Here is an 18,015-nt window from a genome sequence, read left to right as displayed (position 1 = left end):
AGTGTGAGGGACATTGAAAGACTGCACAGACAATAAATGAGGAGCATTACCGTGTAATGCAAATTTCCCAGAAGGCTTTGCCTGGTACCAATGTGAACGGGCTTCTCTATGAATACCTGGGGAGCTCTCCAGTCACTGCCACTTCTCACCCAATGGCTTCCTAATTTTGTAGATACAGAGACATCATAATACCTCTGTGATACTTCCAAACCCCCTAATTTCCAGCATAAAAATGATTTGGAAAATTGCATTTCTGTAAGGAATATTCTCCCTCCTCGCTGGAGATGAGGAGATATTCTTATGTGCCCTGTCCAATAGAAGGCTTCCTCAACTCTCTCCCTTCCTCCATTACACCATTTTTACCGCTCCAAAGTCCAGAACAGTTGGTAGGCACCAAGCCTACCACCTCTGTTCAGCCTGACACCTCTGCTAAAAGTTTTCTCTGAAGAGGTCATACTTGTTCTTTCTCACAGACTCTCCTAATTTCCCATGGGCAAGTGTTGAAGAAACTATACATTAATTTCCCATATGTGGGTGGTAATGTTCAGGATCCTCAGAAATTTACATCTGCACACATGTACACACACACACACACACACACACACACACACACACACACACACACATTGTGTTACTCCATAATTGCCTTTGGATTATATTCCATAGGTGGGGCTCTCCTGAGAATAAGGAATTATTGTTTGTATTGCCACATGGATGAGAAATTCACCCAAGTATCATTTCTAGAACAAAGGTCATCAATTTTATCCCCCATTTTATCAGACCCACTGTTGATATTTCTAACAGAGCCAACGAGTGAATTTTGCAGCCATAATTAATATAAAAATAGCTTCTAACTAAGAGATTATCCTTGGGGCTGGGGATTTAGCTCAGTGGTAGAGCGCTTACCTAGGAAGCGCAAGGCCCTGGGTTCGGTCCCCAGCTCCGAAAAAAAGAACCAAAAAAAAAAAAAAAGAGAGAGAGAGATTATCCTCATTGGATGTCAATGCTTACTTTGAAAATATAAACAGAGAACAAATGATGTTGCAGTCTTGTTATGTAAGAGACAAAGGTGGGTGTGGCTGACGGAACTAGAAGACCATGCCTAAAGTGCTGTGTCTTCTGATATAATGGCCAAGAAAATCACAATGTTTCTTCCAGTAAAATAGCATGAATTAACAGCAAAACAGAGGGCCTAACCAGGGAGGAGACATGACCAAAGATTTAGCCAGGTAGGTGCTTTAGGGTGATCAGAATGAAAAAAGCTAATAATCCAAATCTGATTACCCACAGAAGCAGAAAGCAGGAAGGATGTGCCTTAATACTGTTTGAAGGGAAAATTCAATTCTGGAGCAGAAAGAGTGGAGGAACAACCTTGGACTAGAGTCATAACTGGGGGGGTGGGACACACATATGACCTTTATACTTTATTCAGCCATCCCAGGGAGTAGAGCTGCTGCTTATCTTGTGTCAGATTCACAGGGAGTGTGTCAGAAGAGGAGTCAAGCCAAGTGACAAAGAACATAGGTCAGACAACCCAGAGACAGGGGAGACAGGGATGGAACTGCACAGGGTGCCTTCATAGCTTTAAACCTCTGTGCCACCCACAGCACCACCTGTTCGTTGGAGTCTCGTGGCTGCAGCCAGTCTGCCTGCTTCCCGGCAGGGTCCTGACACTAATCAATGACGACCACACCAACCCACACATCGAGCAGAGGGCACTCTGTCGGGCAGATTCCTTGTCATCCTCCTATTTCCCTCTTTGACATAAAGCTCTTGTGTTTACCAGGGCATTAAATATAACCCTGCAATAAAAAAATCCTCATTTTCATGCTTGAAATACATTATCTAACAGCCGTATCTATTTGACTTTTACTACATGCCTTTCATTTCTCTAAGTGAGGTAATTGACCTTTACTTTGCTACCCTGTGGATTAAAAGGCTACACCACGCTCCGCATTTGATATTTTCAGTCCTGCCAGAGAAGCAATTTCCATTTGCTTTTGTTGTAGGCTGCTCTTCTGGAGGGCCCTCAAGCGAAGGCAAACCTCAAGGCTCAGGGCTGCATTGTGACCATTCTTGCCACCATCACATGGTTTTTATTAGGAAAAACACAGGTCACTTCTTTTCTACAGTCATATCAGTGGACCTCTAAAGTCTTTTGGACTTCCAGAACCTTCTACTTTAGTTTCAGGAAACCTATTTTCATGTCTGGGCACCTGAGAGGGACAGCATCCTTCAGATTTCGTTCAAGTACCTTAAATTTTAATATTGCATCTGTGTGGGCACCAAAAGCACTAGAATTGGTGGAAGATCCTAAGTTCCTGTATCAGGAAACCATCTCTCTGAAAGCAAAGGTGTTGTGCAAAACTGTGCACACTGAGATGTTTGAAGCTTGATGTTTAGTTAGCTGTTCATCTCCTAAACAAAGTAACGGCAAGCGTAGTGAAGACCAAGTGAATGGTGGGGATTCTAAAGATGGCAGATGATGTTTATAATTTGTTCTGCATTGTAAGCCAATGAGATTGCCCAGGCTTGCAGATAAGGAAACAGAAGTCTGAGTGGTAGAGCAACATTGAAAGGAAAATCAGGATTCTGTAGAACACTTTTTATTTTTTCAAGTGAAGGAAACAAAAACAGAAGAAAAGAAAAGAAAAAAAGAAGAAAGAGAAAACTTTACCTCTCTCCTCTTCCACTATTCCACTAAATGGTTTTGATAACACTTTAAATACAGACTAGACATGTTTGGCAACTAAAATCAGGATCAAAATAAACTCAATTTTTATGTTCTAGGAGGAAAGAAAAATGTCTTACTTTAGTGTGGTTAATGGAAGGGGAAGGAGGGGGAAGGAGGGGAAGGAGGGGGAAAGAGGGGGAAGGAGGGGGAAGGAGGGGGAAGGAGGGGAAGGGGTAGTGAGCTAAGCAGCAGAACTCTCGAAGGAAATGGAGTCTGGCTTTGTATTCCACACCATGCAGACTCCTTAGGACTGAGGTCTGGGGTTTGGGGCTATGCTCTTGTTTTCCTGTTTGCTTCCCTATAAAATGGAGCAATGGTTCCTGTCTGTCTGTCTGTCTGTCTGTCTGTCTGTCTGTCTTTGAGAAAGCTTCTGTAATTATGAAATTGATTATTATCAGGAAACTGTTCTTTAGAACTGGACATTCAAAATAGACCAGAAGAGCAGGGCTGGAGAGTTTCTTGTAATTATTTCTCTAAACTGGTATTTTCATATTTCCATAGTAAAAGAGTGGTTTTAGATAATCCTTCCAATAAACATTGAAGAGTACTTCACACTAGGCATCATTCAAAGCCCTGTTCAGGGGATGAAAGTTTAGGCCTGCACAACAGAGGTCTTGTGCCTGTGCTCTAAGATATGGTGTTTGATATGCAAAGGTTTTTTTTCTCTCATTCTTTTGTTATATGCAAAACAAGATTGAGAAACTCAGGAGTAATTGGGTTGAAACAATAAGTCCCTCCTTGTGAGTTTCATACAATCACAGTCTCATATATGACAAATGTTTAACAGATGTTTATAACAACTCCTGGTGATATCTGGTGTATACTACAATTTATTGGGCACCTGCTTATAAGTTTTGTTGGTGGCTTGTGACATCTTACCTCATTCAGAAATTATAGGCAAGCAAACAGCTCATCTCTGTCTCTGTCTTGTGGGTAAGGTACTAGACTCTGAGAGGCATAGCAACTAACCTAAGGATAAATGTTTAAGAGTGGTCAAGGGTAAACTCTATGTAATGCAGAGCTCCCCAACTCCAAAAACACATCATTTCAAACTTTACCTTTAAAAGGCCATCTCATTTCACAAAGCAAAGGAATAAGGAGGTAAAGGGAAAAGAGGAGAAGTCAAAAGAAAGGAGATCTAAGTGTCATCTAACATCAGAACAACAGGTGAAGGAAAGCTTTCTAATTGTCTAGCTGGTCTAATGGCTGCCTCTGACTGGTCATGTTTCTCCATTCACTAATCCTAACTCCTTCACAGAACAGAGTGGTCATCCAGTACACCTTCCCTATCCATGTCCTCTCTGTCATCGGTGACTTGAAGTAGTGGGATCAGCCTAGCTGAATCTGCCAGGAGCTAGTAGGAACACAGAAAAAAAATGACATGATTTATGCTTACTCGTGTTTGTTAGAATTCTTTGGAAGGTAGAAATATAACTTAAGATAGTTTAAACAAAATAGATAGGTTGAGCATTCTGATTCACACAAGCAGAAATCCAGGTTAGAGCTGGATTCAGGCAGGTTGTAGCTCAGGAGCCAAGAAGTTTACAGCTCATGCCCCTACCCCTTGTTTTGCTCTCTTTTCTAACTTTATTTTCTGCTAGGATTTCTCAGTGACCCCTAAAACTTCCAAGTTTACCTTCTAGAAATATAATATTAATGAAAGAAAAACGACACTGTCTAATGATATCAAAAAGGACCCCAAGGTCAACTTCAACAGCGACTGGGACACATTCTCATGCTTGCACCAATATTTTTGCATAGGGAGATGAAACCTGTTGGTTGAGTAAACCTGGCTTTTCTGATGACCTCTGAAGCTGGCAGTTGGAATTTTCTACCTAAATTTACCATGATAATAGGAGGCTTAGGACAAAAGTTATATTACAGAGCAGGAACTGAAGACCTACATTTATTTTCACATGCATTATGGCTAAGATGTTGCCACAAGATGAGGTCAGTGAAGTCCTCAGTATGGCACATTTGTCAAACTTGCAACAAATCCTTTACATCTCAGAGAAATTATTCCCAAAAGTTTGCCTAGCCTACTGTTTTAACCAACTTTCCATTATAATAAAATGCCTGCTGAAGTTAACATATAAAGAGAAAATGTTTGGTTGGTTGGTTGGTTGGTTGGTTGGTTGGTTGGTTGGTTGGTTTTGTTTTTGAAGACAGAGTTACAATGTGTAGTCCTGGCTATCCTGAAACTCCCTCTGAAGACCAAATTGGCCTCAAATTCAGAGGTTGGCTTGCCTCTGCTTCCTGAGTTCTGATTGATGGCATGTGTCACCACTGCCTAGTTTTATTTTCATCGATAGCTTTGGACTTTGTTGTCCTAGATGAATTTTCTCTATTGTATTGGGCCTAAGATGAGGTAGCTTATCATGGATGAAAATGTATAAGAACAGACTTTTTACCTCTTGTCTGAAAGAAAGGACGTGGTGGTGACTATGTCCCTCTATTCCTTTTGAGGATATGTTGTTGATGGTCTCTTCCTAAATAATACAACCTTTCCAATACCAAGTTGGCCATCACTCAAGTAGACTTACCCGAACAGAATTAGGCAGTGTTTGCAATTAAACCCAGGTTTCTTGGTCATATTTCACTTGTCTGTAAAGTCTGACTTTGACCCATGTTAAATTAATTAAAACATTTTTTTTACACTAAGACATTTCCATGGCTCCAGTTTTGAGCCCTCTTCTGATCTTCAACTGTGTCAAAAAGTCGTGGACTATTCCAGTGGTATTGATAAACCCAGTGGCCATGGCCTACTTGTGTTTTCTTGTTGATGCCATTTCTCTTGGATTATGTCATAGCTCACTGTTCTTTCAAATTCTGTCACAGGGGCTTTTGCTTCTTTGCTTTATAATCTTTGATTCTACGATTGTCAGTTTGCATCACTGGTCATGAAGCAGAATGAAGGTGGTAGAGCTATATTTGGGTAATCAGTCACAAAGTGGAATCAGGTTCTTATTGGCACCATTTTCCCTCTTTGGGGCGTGTCTTTTGTTTTTGTTCTTATCATTTGTTTGGTTATTTGTTTTTGCCTTTAAAACTTTGTCTTTTCTAGAGGTTAATAAAACTAGGCCACCAAATATAGGGACTAAAAGCAGTTGGTGCCAGGTGCACACTTTTTTACTGGATGTTATCTTATTTTTCAAGAAGGGAGATTAGAAGAAACCTATTTCCCCCAATTTTCCATACTACCCATGGGAATCTAATTCAATTTCCTCTCAAAATGTTTAGTGAAAACGAAAGTACAGAGTAAGGCTGACGAAGTGGCTGCTGTTCCTGCACACTGGCTGGCTATTCAGGTTTCTTCCATGGAGCTATTTATCTAGCCTGCTCCATGTAATCTACCTTTCATACATCTGCTTAGATAAGCCTGGTTTTAGGAAAGCGAGCATACACACTGAAGAGCTGCCTAAACCAAGGTGAAAGAAAGTATTTCCTGTATTATTCTATGAATTGTTTTTTAAAGTAGGAGTTCGTTAGTAGCCACAGGATGGTTGAGTATGAACTTCCTGAATGCATCAAAAGTCCTTCTAATTGCTAAGACTATTGAATGTGGTCTTCATTGTAAACTTGTATTATAGGTTCTAATACCATAGGGAAGTTAGTAGGTTCATGGCAGACCAAAAACATGAGTTCATAATCCTGGTTATCCAGACTCCAAGCACTTAGGAGCACACTGTCACCTCTCTTACAAAGCCTAGCTGCTTGAATGCTAGGTAATCTATAGGAACTTGTATCTCTGAGACTGGACACCCTAGTGTTGGTATGCTCTCTCTGTGAATAAAGCAAGCATCAGGGCGCCATCTCCTAACTATAACCTGGCCTGGCGTTCTCTTAGTTTTAATTTAATAAGCTCTTTACTTGCCAATCTTCAGAACAGAGTAGCAACCTGGACCGCAGGATGCATCTTGTATTGCCTTTTTTCTTTGGACTAACCATTAGCTGGCTGCCCATGAGTTTAGTAACAGGTCACACAGGACCATCATTTCTCTGCACTGATCTCAGACAGCGCATTATCTGAAATGTATAAGCTCCTATTTTTAATTTTACAGTCATGGCACTTTACCCTTGCTAAGCTAGCTTAGGAATAGAAAAAGAAAAGGGCTATTTTTAATATCACTGAAAATAACCAGCAGCTCAGTGAATCAGACAATTCACTGTAAGCAAGTTTAGGATCTCAAGGAAGGGTTAAATGAAACTTTTAAAAAAAATTTAAGGTGCAAGGTATCTAACTCACTTTAATTAATAAGTTCAGAAAAGACTGGTCTTTATTCTGTTATTCTGCAAGCAAGAAATAACCTTATATTTTTTAAATGGCCAAAGGATCATGATGTTGGTGAAGGACTGATTATGATCTTCATCTTTGTTTTAAATTTCCAAAGAAAACTACTTGCTGCTATTACTTGTGCTTCTAAAGCAAGTCTGTGAGAATCTATTTACAGAACTTATTTTCTAAAGAACAGAGCTAAGAAAAAAGGGAGGCCCAATTAGTCAAGGCCCTGGTTGATACTCAAATCCCTTGTGGCAGAAGAACTTTTCACAGTGAATGGCAAGTAGCCCCTTTGTCTTGCAGGGGCAATCATTTCACTCCTGGCATCTTCTTACATCCAATCGCAAACCCACTGTTCCAGTCTCTTCCTCTTCCACTCACGTGCATGGGGAAGCTTACTTTAAAACATTTATTATTTGCAACTTTCTACTTCAACTTGCACTTTGCATATTGTATATTTTGCCAAGAGTACTTTCAGTGATAAGCTGCCTTCAAGTCTATTATTAAAGGAAGAAATGTATAGGAAGATCCCGGAAAGGTCAGGACCTCTTTATTTCCTTGTGGGATTATGATCAATCCAGACAAGTGTTCACTCATAATGATGGTGGTAGTAATAATACTTTCTGTTGACTAAGTACTTACCACGTGCATAGGCAAAGATGGGTTAGTATGCAGTTATGATAAACATATTGTTGAAACAAAGCAGATGTTTCTTGTCATTTCAGTGAACAGGCAGATGCTCCCTCTAGGTTTGACCTGTTTTTCCCTAACTGTAGTTGAGCCAATCTGAGAGCTAGGCTTCCTCATCCTATGCCACCCACATCCCCTGATTCTTCTACTTTCCAGTAGCAGAAACCTAAAGAGCAAGCCATTGTCACCAGGACCCACAGAAGACACCACAGCAGCTCCTAGCCTCCCACATTCTTTGAACAGTAGAAGTAGTTCCTCTGATGGCTGAAAGTGAATTCATCATCTGTAACTCAGAGACAATATGGACTCATCAGCCTATGTCCTGATTCCATCATGGACATTTTATGGACTATGTTCCATGTATGTCTCCTCTTCCCTACACAATAGATTATATGGTCTCTCTTTTGAATACCTGTAGGCATTTCCAGGCTGCTTCATACATGCTATTAGAATACTTACAGGAAGAATCGGCAGCTCAGTTCATAGTAGACATAGCAATTATAGAAATATTAATAGTTTAAGGACACTTATTAGGGCTTTTGGGCTACGCAGCTGGCATGCATTATTCTGTTCAGTCTCCACAAGAGTCCGCGGAAACACATCCATCTGTTGTCAGTTAGCAATGAAACAACTGAGGCTAAAGCATACTTTAAAAAGAGAAGTCGTCTATGCATTAAGAACAGGGCTCTGGAGGCAGGCTGCCCGTACTCTGAATGACTACTCCATCTTGTCTGAGGTTTTTATAACCCCTTAGTATCCAATTGCATCACCTGCAGTTCTTGGTGACAAACTCTTGGCATTATTATGAGGTTTTGTAGAAAGCTGTGTGACATCTACAAACAAACACACACAAAACTTGGTACAGTGCCATGTGCTCAGGAGTATTCTGTCCACATTAGCTCAACATCACTGTTTATTACGTTGGCCATCTGCAAATAGTTGTTTTCTTGTTTACTCTGACAGAGTACCAAACAAAAGCAACTTAAGGGAAGAAGGCTTATTCTGAGTCACAATTTAAAGTACATTCCATCAAGGTGGGCATGGCACAGAGCGTGTGTGATTACAAGCATTACATTACAACCGCAATCAGGAAGCAAAGAGTGGGGAATACTGCTCAGCTCCACTCTTCTTTTGTAGTCAGACCAGGACCTCAGCCCATGGAATGCTGCCAGCCACATTTAGGGAAGAATTTCTGGTCTAGAATCTACCTCACCCAACAGATCCAAAGGCTTATTTTTAATGATGGCTTTAAATCTCATCAAGTTAATCATCAGGATTCACCATTAATTCATCTTTGGGTTAATAGCAAGTAAGTGGAGACGTCAGCATTTGGGTTCACATTTTTTTAATGCTAACATCAGAACACAAAATCTGGAAGTTCCTTTATTGCAAACTTCATTTCAAACAACCTATTGAGGTAAGAGTCAGAAATTCTTGTGTCGGTGGGAAGCAAGATAAGGAGCTTCCGAGGCAGAAAAGCATGACAGACCTATTGTGTATGATGGTTCTTCTACTTTAAAAGATATTTACAATGCTTCAATATCAATGCCGACACATTTTCTAAAACCATTTATATAATCAAGGGTAATCTAGAGTAGGAAGTGTAACAAAAGGCAGATCCGGATTAGTTCTGGTAATGGCTAAAACATATCTTGTATAGCTATCGGAGAGGCGAGCTGAGACTCAGTTCATTAAGTAAAGGACCACTTCCACATACAGTCTTACATGTGGAAATTTTAAGAAACCATATGACCATGTGACTTCATTGCTAGGGTTCTACTCTGTGTCTGAAATATCTATGATGCTTTAACTTCCTTTACTTCATGACAAATCCTTTCCAGGAGAAAGAGTAGATAAACCCAGAACCGGCAAGACAGAACATGCAAGACAGAAGCTGCAAGACAGAGCCTGCAAGACAGAGCCTGGACCTGTTTTCTATTTTACTTTTTAGATAGAAAGTTCCCCTTTATCCTGTGTCCTTATTGGAAAAATTTCTAATAGACTACACAGACCTCTGGCTGGCAGGAAATTCTGGCCCAGAATAGATATATTAAGTTATAAAGAAAAACCGGGCAGACTGCATGGGTTTTTCATACCTACTGGCAGGTGGCATAGAACTAAATATTGGAGCGATTTTATAAGCAAGATTAAATTGACTCATGACAGCTGGTCACTAAAACACAGGAAGTACAGACCTGGTTGAAAGCAAGAACATGCTGGTGTTCATTAAGTTTGGAGCACAAAATAGAGCTTATTTTTGTTTAAAAGTCGGAAAGAGAAGCTCTTATTTGACAGCATCTGATATTTGTCACTTGTATACAAATAGATCTTCAAGGTACATGCAAGTCAATTAGTTCTATCTGCAGTGTCTTCACATGAGTTCTCTGTATGGAAACCACATGGGTGAATAGGCTCGTTCTTCAGAGCACCAGATATTTGACTATCAGCAGAGACTTAGATCTCTGCCTGTCTGGCAGGTAACAGTAGACTTGGGAGCTGGATGACCATGGAAATGAATAGTGACTCTGTCAGAAACAAGTGGGATGGATCAGAAATCTGCCCTCCACCCATCACAAGGCCAGAAGTCATGACATCAAGAATTGAGAGCAATCTTACAACACTGAAATCCATTTTCTTTTCTATCTTTCTTTTTTACTTTTTTATTTATTTATTTTTTACCTTCAGAGGAAAAGTCACTCTGGTTGGCAAGGGCTCTAAATAAAGGAGTTTAGCTTCTGATTGGAACGGGAGTGATGAGAATAAAGTGAGCTGTAGAAGGGAAAAGGAGTTATTTCCAAATACAGGCCAGAGCTCTGGCACCATTGTATCTGCTTTCAACACTTGGCTTTTAAACATCACTGTCACAAGGAGTAGGAGGGACAGCTTCAAATCCCCCCAGGATCATCAGATTTACTTCTGGGGACATGTTAAGCATTATACAGTGCCAAAGCAAGGCTTCAACAGCACCAGTTAAACCAGGGTTGCCTTCCCTGAATGAGGACCTGAAAATAAAAGGCTCTACCGTGACTATGCTATACATGACTATGCTACACTATACCCTGTTTTTCTTCTCCCTTGGGCTGTGTCCTTTTCCTAGATCTTTCAGGATCATCATGGGATAGCTCTTAGGTTCAATTTCAGTCATCTGGCAAATCCTCACAGAAAGACATACATGGTATGCACTCATTGATAAGTGGCTATTAGCCCAAATGCTTGAATTACCCTAGATCCCTAGAACAAACGAAACTCAAGACGGATGATCAAAATGTGAATGCTTCACTCCTTCTTTAAATGAGGAAAAAGAATACCCTTGGCAGGGAAGGGAGAGGCAAAGATTAAAACAGAGACTGAAGGAACACCCATTCAGAGCCTGCCCCACATGTGGCCCATACATATACAGCCACCCAATTAGACAAGATGGATGAAGCAAAGAAGTGCAGACCGACAGGAGCCGGATGTAGATCGCTCCTGAGAGACACAGCCAGAATACAGCAAATACAGAGGCGAATGCCAGCAGCAAACCACTGAACTGAGAATAGGTCCCCTATTGAAGGAATCAGAGAAAGAACTGGAAGAGCTTGAAGGGGCTCGAAACCCCAAAAGTACAACAATGCCAAGCAACCAGAGCTTCCAGGGACTAAGCCACTACCTAAAGACTATACATGGACTGACCCTGGACTCTGACCCCATAGGTAGCAATGAATATCCTAGTAAGAGCACCAGTGGAAGGGGAAGCCCTGGGTCCTGCTAAGACTGAACCCCCAGTGAACTAGTCTATGGGGGGAGGGCGGCAATGGGGGGAGGGTTGGCAGGGGAACACCCATAAGGAAGGGGAGGGGGGAGGGGGGATGTTTGCCCGGAAACCGGGAAAGGGAATAACACTCGAAATGTATATAAGAAATACTCAAGTTAATAAAAAAAAAAAGAAAAAAGAAAAAAAAAGAAATAAAAAAAATAAAATTAAATTGGGTTTATAAGATCTCACCAATTTGATAGAATTCTCTTTGCCAAATAAGGGGTGATATTTGTGAAAACTAATAGCAAGTCATGTGACTATTTTTAGCATACGTCATAGAGTGTTTGGTCTGCTCTAATGCTTACTAACTCTGCTATCAGTCCATTGCTATGCTAGACACAGTATGATATGCACATGAAGTTTCTCCCTTCATAGGGTCTCCTTAATTTCTAGTCACTTGCTTAAACATCTAATACCATTTGGGTACCTATAATGTGTCAAACACCTTGCTACATGCTGAGTTTGTTGCAATAAATAGGCAGACATGACTGTTGCCTCTCAGTAGGGGCAATATCAGGAAAACAACTGAAACAGCCTGAATCTATTGCAAAGACATGAGCTTCATGTAGATGTGCTGAAGATCAACATTCTACATGGTGGGAAGTGCGTTTAATTGACTGACAATTGGTGTTTGAATATCAGGTAAGAACCAGGCACTGAGCTTTCAAAATTCACTTCCAAATGGAAGAGTTATGAAGGTGAAAGAGGGTGGGATGGGGAATAAAATGTCGAAGCAAGAATAAATAATTTGTAGTAGTACCTGACATGTAGAGTTCAAAGAAGCAAGAATGGAGTTAGGAGTTTTAACAGGAAAGTGAGAAAAGAAAAAGAGAGGTAAACTGCAGGGGGGGTTGAAGGCATACCATAGGGCTTAGACCCTATCCTGATACTAATATACAATCTTACAATAGTTCTAAGTTGGGAATGAGCCAAAGGTATTTGAGTAAAAGACTGATTGAAACTAAGAATTGGTGTTGTACAAAGAGAAGTATAACTACAGTATTCACTTTTTGTTTAGAAGTTATTGTAAAAGACTAAGTCACACTGACAGTCACTATCAAGGACCTAATCTCTGCTAAAACTATGGATGACGAGATGCCAAAGGAACAGGCATCTGAGGATTGAGCATGATCTGGAGTGATGAGCAGTTAGATGGTACATGAAAGTGCCAGGGACAAACCATTCTAGGTAAACTGAGGTAAAGGAGGTCCAGTTGACCCAGATAATAATTCCTGGGACAGAAAACTCAGAAATGGATGTAAGTAGGGGAAGAAAGACCAGAAGTTTGGTTTGGCTCCTTTCAACTATGTCCACAGGGCATTTTTGATAAATACATTCAAGCTGTGATACAGCTACAGATGCAGGTATTATCAACACATCGATCACATACTGTTATCTGCTGATAATAGGAGAGGCTTCTTTGTGGACCATTGTAGCACAGAGAATTCAAGTCTCCTTACATTTTCTTCATATTTTGAGGGTAATTTTTGCATTTGAGGGTTGATGAGAACAAGAAGTTGGTTATAAAATGTCTATAACTGAAGAAACTTTAGGACAACAGAAGAAAGTGAAGGAAAAAGAGTGTCCAGGGCTGACAATGTTAAGATAGAAGCCAAAAAGAACAGCCTGTGCAGAGACTAGATAGTAAACAGTGTCCTGTAATTGAGCTCAGACATCCAGTAGGGATAGCTAGCAAGTGAAAGGATTCCACAGTCAACACATCTGAGGAAGCTAAAGCAAGTGAGAATATCTATTGGATTTCCCACAGAGAAGATACAGATGATTCTAACAGGAGACGCTTGCCCCTTGGAAGGAGTGAGAAAGAGGAGAGTTAAAAAAGATACAAGTGCATGAAAGTCAAAAAGAAGAGTGAAGCAGTGTCCTGCCTGGGATTTGTTTTGTTGTTGTTGTTGTTGTCGTCGTCCTCCTCCTCGTTGTCGTTGTCGTTGTGTATTGCTATCGTCAACCTGACACAAGCTAGAGTTATTGGGAAAGAAGGAATCCCAATTGAGAAAATGCTTCCATAAAACTGGCTTGTCAGCAAGTATGGGGGCCATTTTCTTGAGTAACAGTTGTTGTGGGAGGGCCTAGATCACTGTCAGTGGTGCCACTCCAGAACAAGTAACCCAGGAGTGTAAAAAAGAAGGCAAACTGAAGGAGAGCATACTGCTCGTAAGCAGTGATCTTCTATGGCTCCTGCTTCAGCTCTCGCCACTCAGTTTCTTCCCTGCTTAGCCTTAAGATCCCTGAATGATGGACTTATATACTGTAAGATAAACGCTTTGCTCTAAGTTGTTTTTGGTCATGGTATTTTATCACAGCAACAGAAACCCCTAACTAAGACAAAAAAGTAGCTGGAAGGGCTCAGGTACACAGTGGATACTACTCTATCCAGATGATAAAAGGGACTGAGTTAATAACTTGGAAAAATACAAAGAACCTTAAATAACGATTAAACAAACCGATACGTGGAAGTAACTTAATTAATAACAAATTAATGCTGGAGATCTGTATGAATCTTCGTTAAGGATTATGTACTGAGTTGAACCTTCAATGACAAGCTTTAGACAAGTAAGAATGAATCTTTTACTGCAAGAAATTTGAGAAAAATTGTAGCAACAATCTATCTTTCCTCCTTTCACCTCCTTTTTGTTATTCAAAGAATATTTTTTCCAGCTAACATAATGTCTTTAGAATAGAAATTGCCGGGACCTCAAAGAACATTTATGAGTATGCACATATTAAAAGTTGCAAGATATATAATCCAGTTCATACTGACTATTTGCATTCTCAGTCTCCAAACATGAAACAAGTGTATTCTTTGGGGTCACATTGGTCATGTCCTCATTTGAAATTTTTAGCACCAGATAGGATGTTCAATCAATGGGAGCTGGTGCTTCTCACACTTGGGTTTCAAACATCCTCCATATGTACAAACACATCCATAAATAAAGGTGCTAATGTCAGGAAGGAACAAGGTCTTTTAATAAAATACACTAGCACATGTAGCTGCCTGCCTATCAGAGATTGTTCTAGGGCCTGGTTCACAACTAAACACTATTTAAATGAATTACTTCCTTCTTTCCTTTTAGGCAGATGGTGGAAAAAATGCTATTTATATATTTAAGTTGGATTCCTATTATTTTAATGTGACCACTCTTCTACCTTATCATAAGTAAGTACACAGAGGGAGATGTAGCTAGGAGTATTATTCATTATGGAAGAGCCATTAGAAAACCAAGGCTTCTTGGGGATTTAACTCAGTGGTAGAGTGTTTGCCTAGCAAGCGCAAGGCCCTGGGTTCAGTCCCCAGCTCTGGAATAAAAAAAAAAAGAAAACCAAGGCTTGGTCTTCCCAGAGAGATTTGACTGAATGGCTATTGCGTCCAGAGGTACACCTTCTTAGAAGAAAGCCAAGGATCTCTAGGTCACTGTCAGAGCCATTCACTTTCTTCTTTGTAGTGAATAGGAGCCCATTTGACTCAAGAGAGAATAGCCATTGCTATGTAGATACAGTAGAACCAGCATCAGTAGTTCAACAATTCAGTTTTCCACCCATTAAAAATATGTTCTATTTTTTTCTAGTTTATGACGTCTTCCTCCAAAGAAAATACACAAAACACCACAGTATTTGTCTTTATGAAACTTGGACCTGGCTATTCTTACCTAGTTCACAGAAGATTCTCATTTTAACACACCTACATGCAGGTGACATTTCAGTTTCCAAGTCTGACGTATGTTGGTATTTTATCCCTGGTCCTCTCTGTGTGGGCACATATCTCTATTCATGGTCATTCTGTTCTGTGTGGGTACATTCCTATTCATGGTCATTCTGTCAAGGTAGGTTTTTTTCCCCCAGGGGGATGTGGCCTAAAAAGGATGTGAGACAATTTTCTACCTGCTGCCTTGACAAATAGCAAGTTGGCCTTCACAATTTCAGTCAAAGACTTTGAATATGGAAGTGAGTTAGGAAGTCATGTGTTCCATTGTTGCTCCTAGTTTGTCATTTCTCTCTATAAGCCACAGTTAGTGGCCTCAAATCACTGTCACCAACATATTTGTTTCTTTATTTTGTATTTTCTAGGATTACTGCCCAGTTGGTCTGTTTCTGAGAGACCATGGAATTGCCGTATAGGTTGATACACGTTGTGCATGGGAAGTGTAAAGATTGCTGCCTTACCTCCCCTGGAGGCAGGGGAAGACTTAATGCAAAAGTTCCTGGGATTATTTAGTGCAAGAATGAGAAACCCTGATCATAAGCTTTCAAGTTCTTAGAAAAATACTGAGTAGCAAGTTGTTTCAATGGTTGTCACATTTTTCAACAAATGAGATTCGCCTTAATGATATGAAGAAAGACAACATCTTTCTTTAATGCCAAAGAAACTCATGACATTATCAAACTTTTGATGTCACCCATGAACCATCCACTGGAGACAATATGTTGAATGGCTGTTTAGGAGAGCTTAAGGCCATGTAGACTGGACTAGTATTAGGCTTCCTCAGAATGTAGCCTGCAGATGAGCACATGTCAACGGTCTTTTCTCCAAAAGGCCTTCGTTTCATAGCTCCTTATGGCTAAGCCTGCAGGTCTCCATGTTTTGCTACTTATTTCTGTAAAGCATAAAAATGCTGTGTGGTTTGAGAGCTCCACGTGACACTTCTGTAGGTAGACTGCTAAAACCAACTTGACTGAAGTGCACTCTTGGTCTCTCCTCTGCCTAGGTGCAAGTGCAACCTGCATGCCACCATGTGTGTGTATGACAACAGCAAACTGACATGTGAGTGCGAGCACAACACTACAGGTCCAGACTGTGGGAAGTGCAAGAAGAATTACCAGGGCCGACCGTGGAGTCCAGGCTCATACCTCCCCATCCCCAAAGGCACCGCTAACACCTGTGAGTAGCATCGCTCCATTACCAACACCTTCTGTGCATGCTGAGTCGATTCTGTCTGGGTTCCACTTTCAATTGTGACTTTGCCTCTTTCCTTTTCAAAACACAGAATAAGATTTATTCCTGATTTTGCCATTTGTAAGCATGTGTTAGCACTCTAATCGCCTGTTAGATTCAGTCCTCTAACCTTCCCATTAAATGTGTTGCAAAATAGTTCTTTAAAATAACAGAAGCAATTTTGTTCTAAGTAGGTGAGACAGGAGGTGACTTTTTTTTCCTCTCCCAAGTTAATATCCTATTACAATAACACAGGCCTTGAAAACTCTTAATACTGACTACCCAGAAACAAGTTCCAGAAATCTTTGGCTATTGACGGTTCTCCCAAAAGATGCTTGGTCCTTCCAGTTCTAGGTGGCCCACAATGTTGCCCAGTGAGAAACCCGGCTTTACCAAATGCCAGCCATTGAGTTGTGCCTGCTCTGGATTCTCTGAGCAGTGGATGCCTTTGGATATAAAGCACGACTGTAATCCTCAGGGTGTCACATGAAGAAAATAGGCTTTTGTCTGCTTGTGAAAGAGCACAGACAGTATCTTTGTTCACAGGACCCACTAAGACTCATGTGCATAGCCCAGTGATATCTTGCATATGTAAAGGCCAAATTTGACATGCTTAAGGAGTAAAAGAACGATTTCCTGAATAATCTACACAATTCTGAGGATGGACTGATTAGCCACCTGGAAAAGCTTAAGGTTTGGCCTCTTTAAAAAGCAGAGAAAGGGCAAGATTACCATAGAACTGCACAGCAAGAAGTCAGAAGAGCCACAGGACAAATGAGAAGTTGAACAGCAAGCCATAGGCTCCATGCAAGGCTAAGAATGTTATCTGGTACTTCAAAGCAGCAGCTGGGAGAAGCCAGCGCTGAAAACCAATATCACAAGAACCTGAGCTTTATCAAGTTACATGTCGGAGTAATGGACCAGGTAACAAGCTACGAAGTGTGGGGGCATTGAAATCATGATAAATTTCTATGAAGCAGAAAAGAGTCCTCCCAGAGGTTAAAAATGAATTCCTTTGTAAGAATGTTCAGTTTCACTCTGTGTAAAGGAGAAACTGACTTCTTGCTACTAAAATTAATATATTAAAGCTCTTTTCAGCAAAGACATTGATTCTTTTTTTCAGGAAGAACATGCCATGTTCATGGAAGCCATGAACTCACAACTTTGGAAGGGATTTCCTGAGATTATCTCAGGTGTCTGGCTACCTAAGAATTCCTGTCATCACAGTTGTCAAACTTACTTTAAAGCTTTCCCTAAGTGGTAATGGTCCACATATCACCTCCAGGTTCTGATGATCCTTAAATGGGAGACTAGGAAGGACAGCCAAGCACACACATACTTTCTAGCATCTGATTCATGTCTGAGGTCAAGACTTGCCAAGGTCAAGAGAAGGGCAACAGTTAGGCTACTATTTAAAACATCGGTTTCACCCTAACACGGCGTTGTTCTACCTGTTCTACTAATTCTCCCTCAAATAATTGGATTTTCTGAATATTTTCTCTAGCAAGACTTTGTTTCTGAGAAGCCCCTTCCCGAAATGAGCATTTTACTCCCTTAACCCTTGCATA

General features: G+C 40.6%; 1 protein-coding gene across 5 annotated transcripts in view; it reads left to right on the top strand.

Annotated features, from left to right (window-relative positions):
• Ntng1 (netrin G1) overlaps positions 1–18,015 on the top strand; it is a 363,053-nt gene that overhangs the window by 250,590 nt on the left and 94,448 nt on the right. For all 5 annotated transcript variants that reach the window (NM_001106465.1, XM_017590780.3, XM_008761394.4 and 2 more), the window contains exon 4: positions 16,221–16,393. In NM_001106465.1, coding sequence (NP_001099935.1) covers positions 16,221–16,393 — 173 coding nt within the window. The remainder of the gene's footprint in view (positions 1–16,220; positions 16,394–18,015) is intronic.

The sequence above is a fragment of the Rattus norvegicus genome, chromosome 2 (assembly GCF_036323735.1).
Source record: "Rattus norvegicus strain BN/NHsdMcwi chromosome 2, GRCr8, whole genome shotgun sequence".
NCBI lineage: Eukaryota > Metazoa > Chordata > Mammalia > Rodentia > Muridae > Rattus > Rattus norvegicus.
This window is presented reverse-complemented; position numbering and strand designations above follow the sequence as displayed.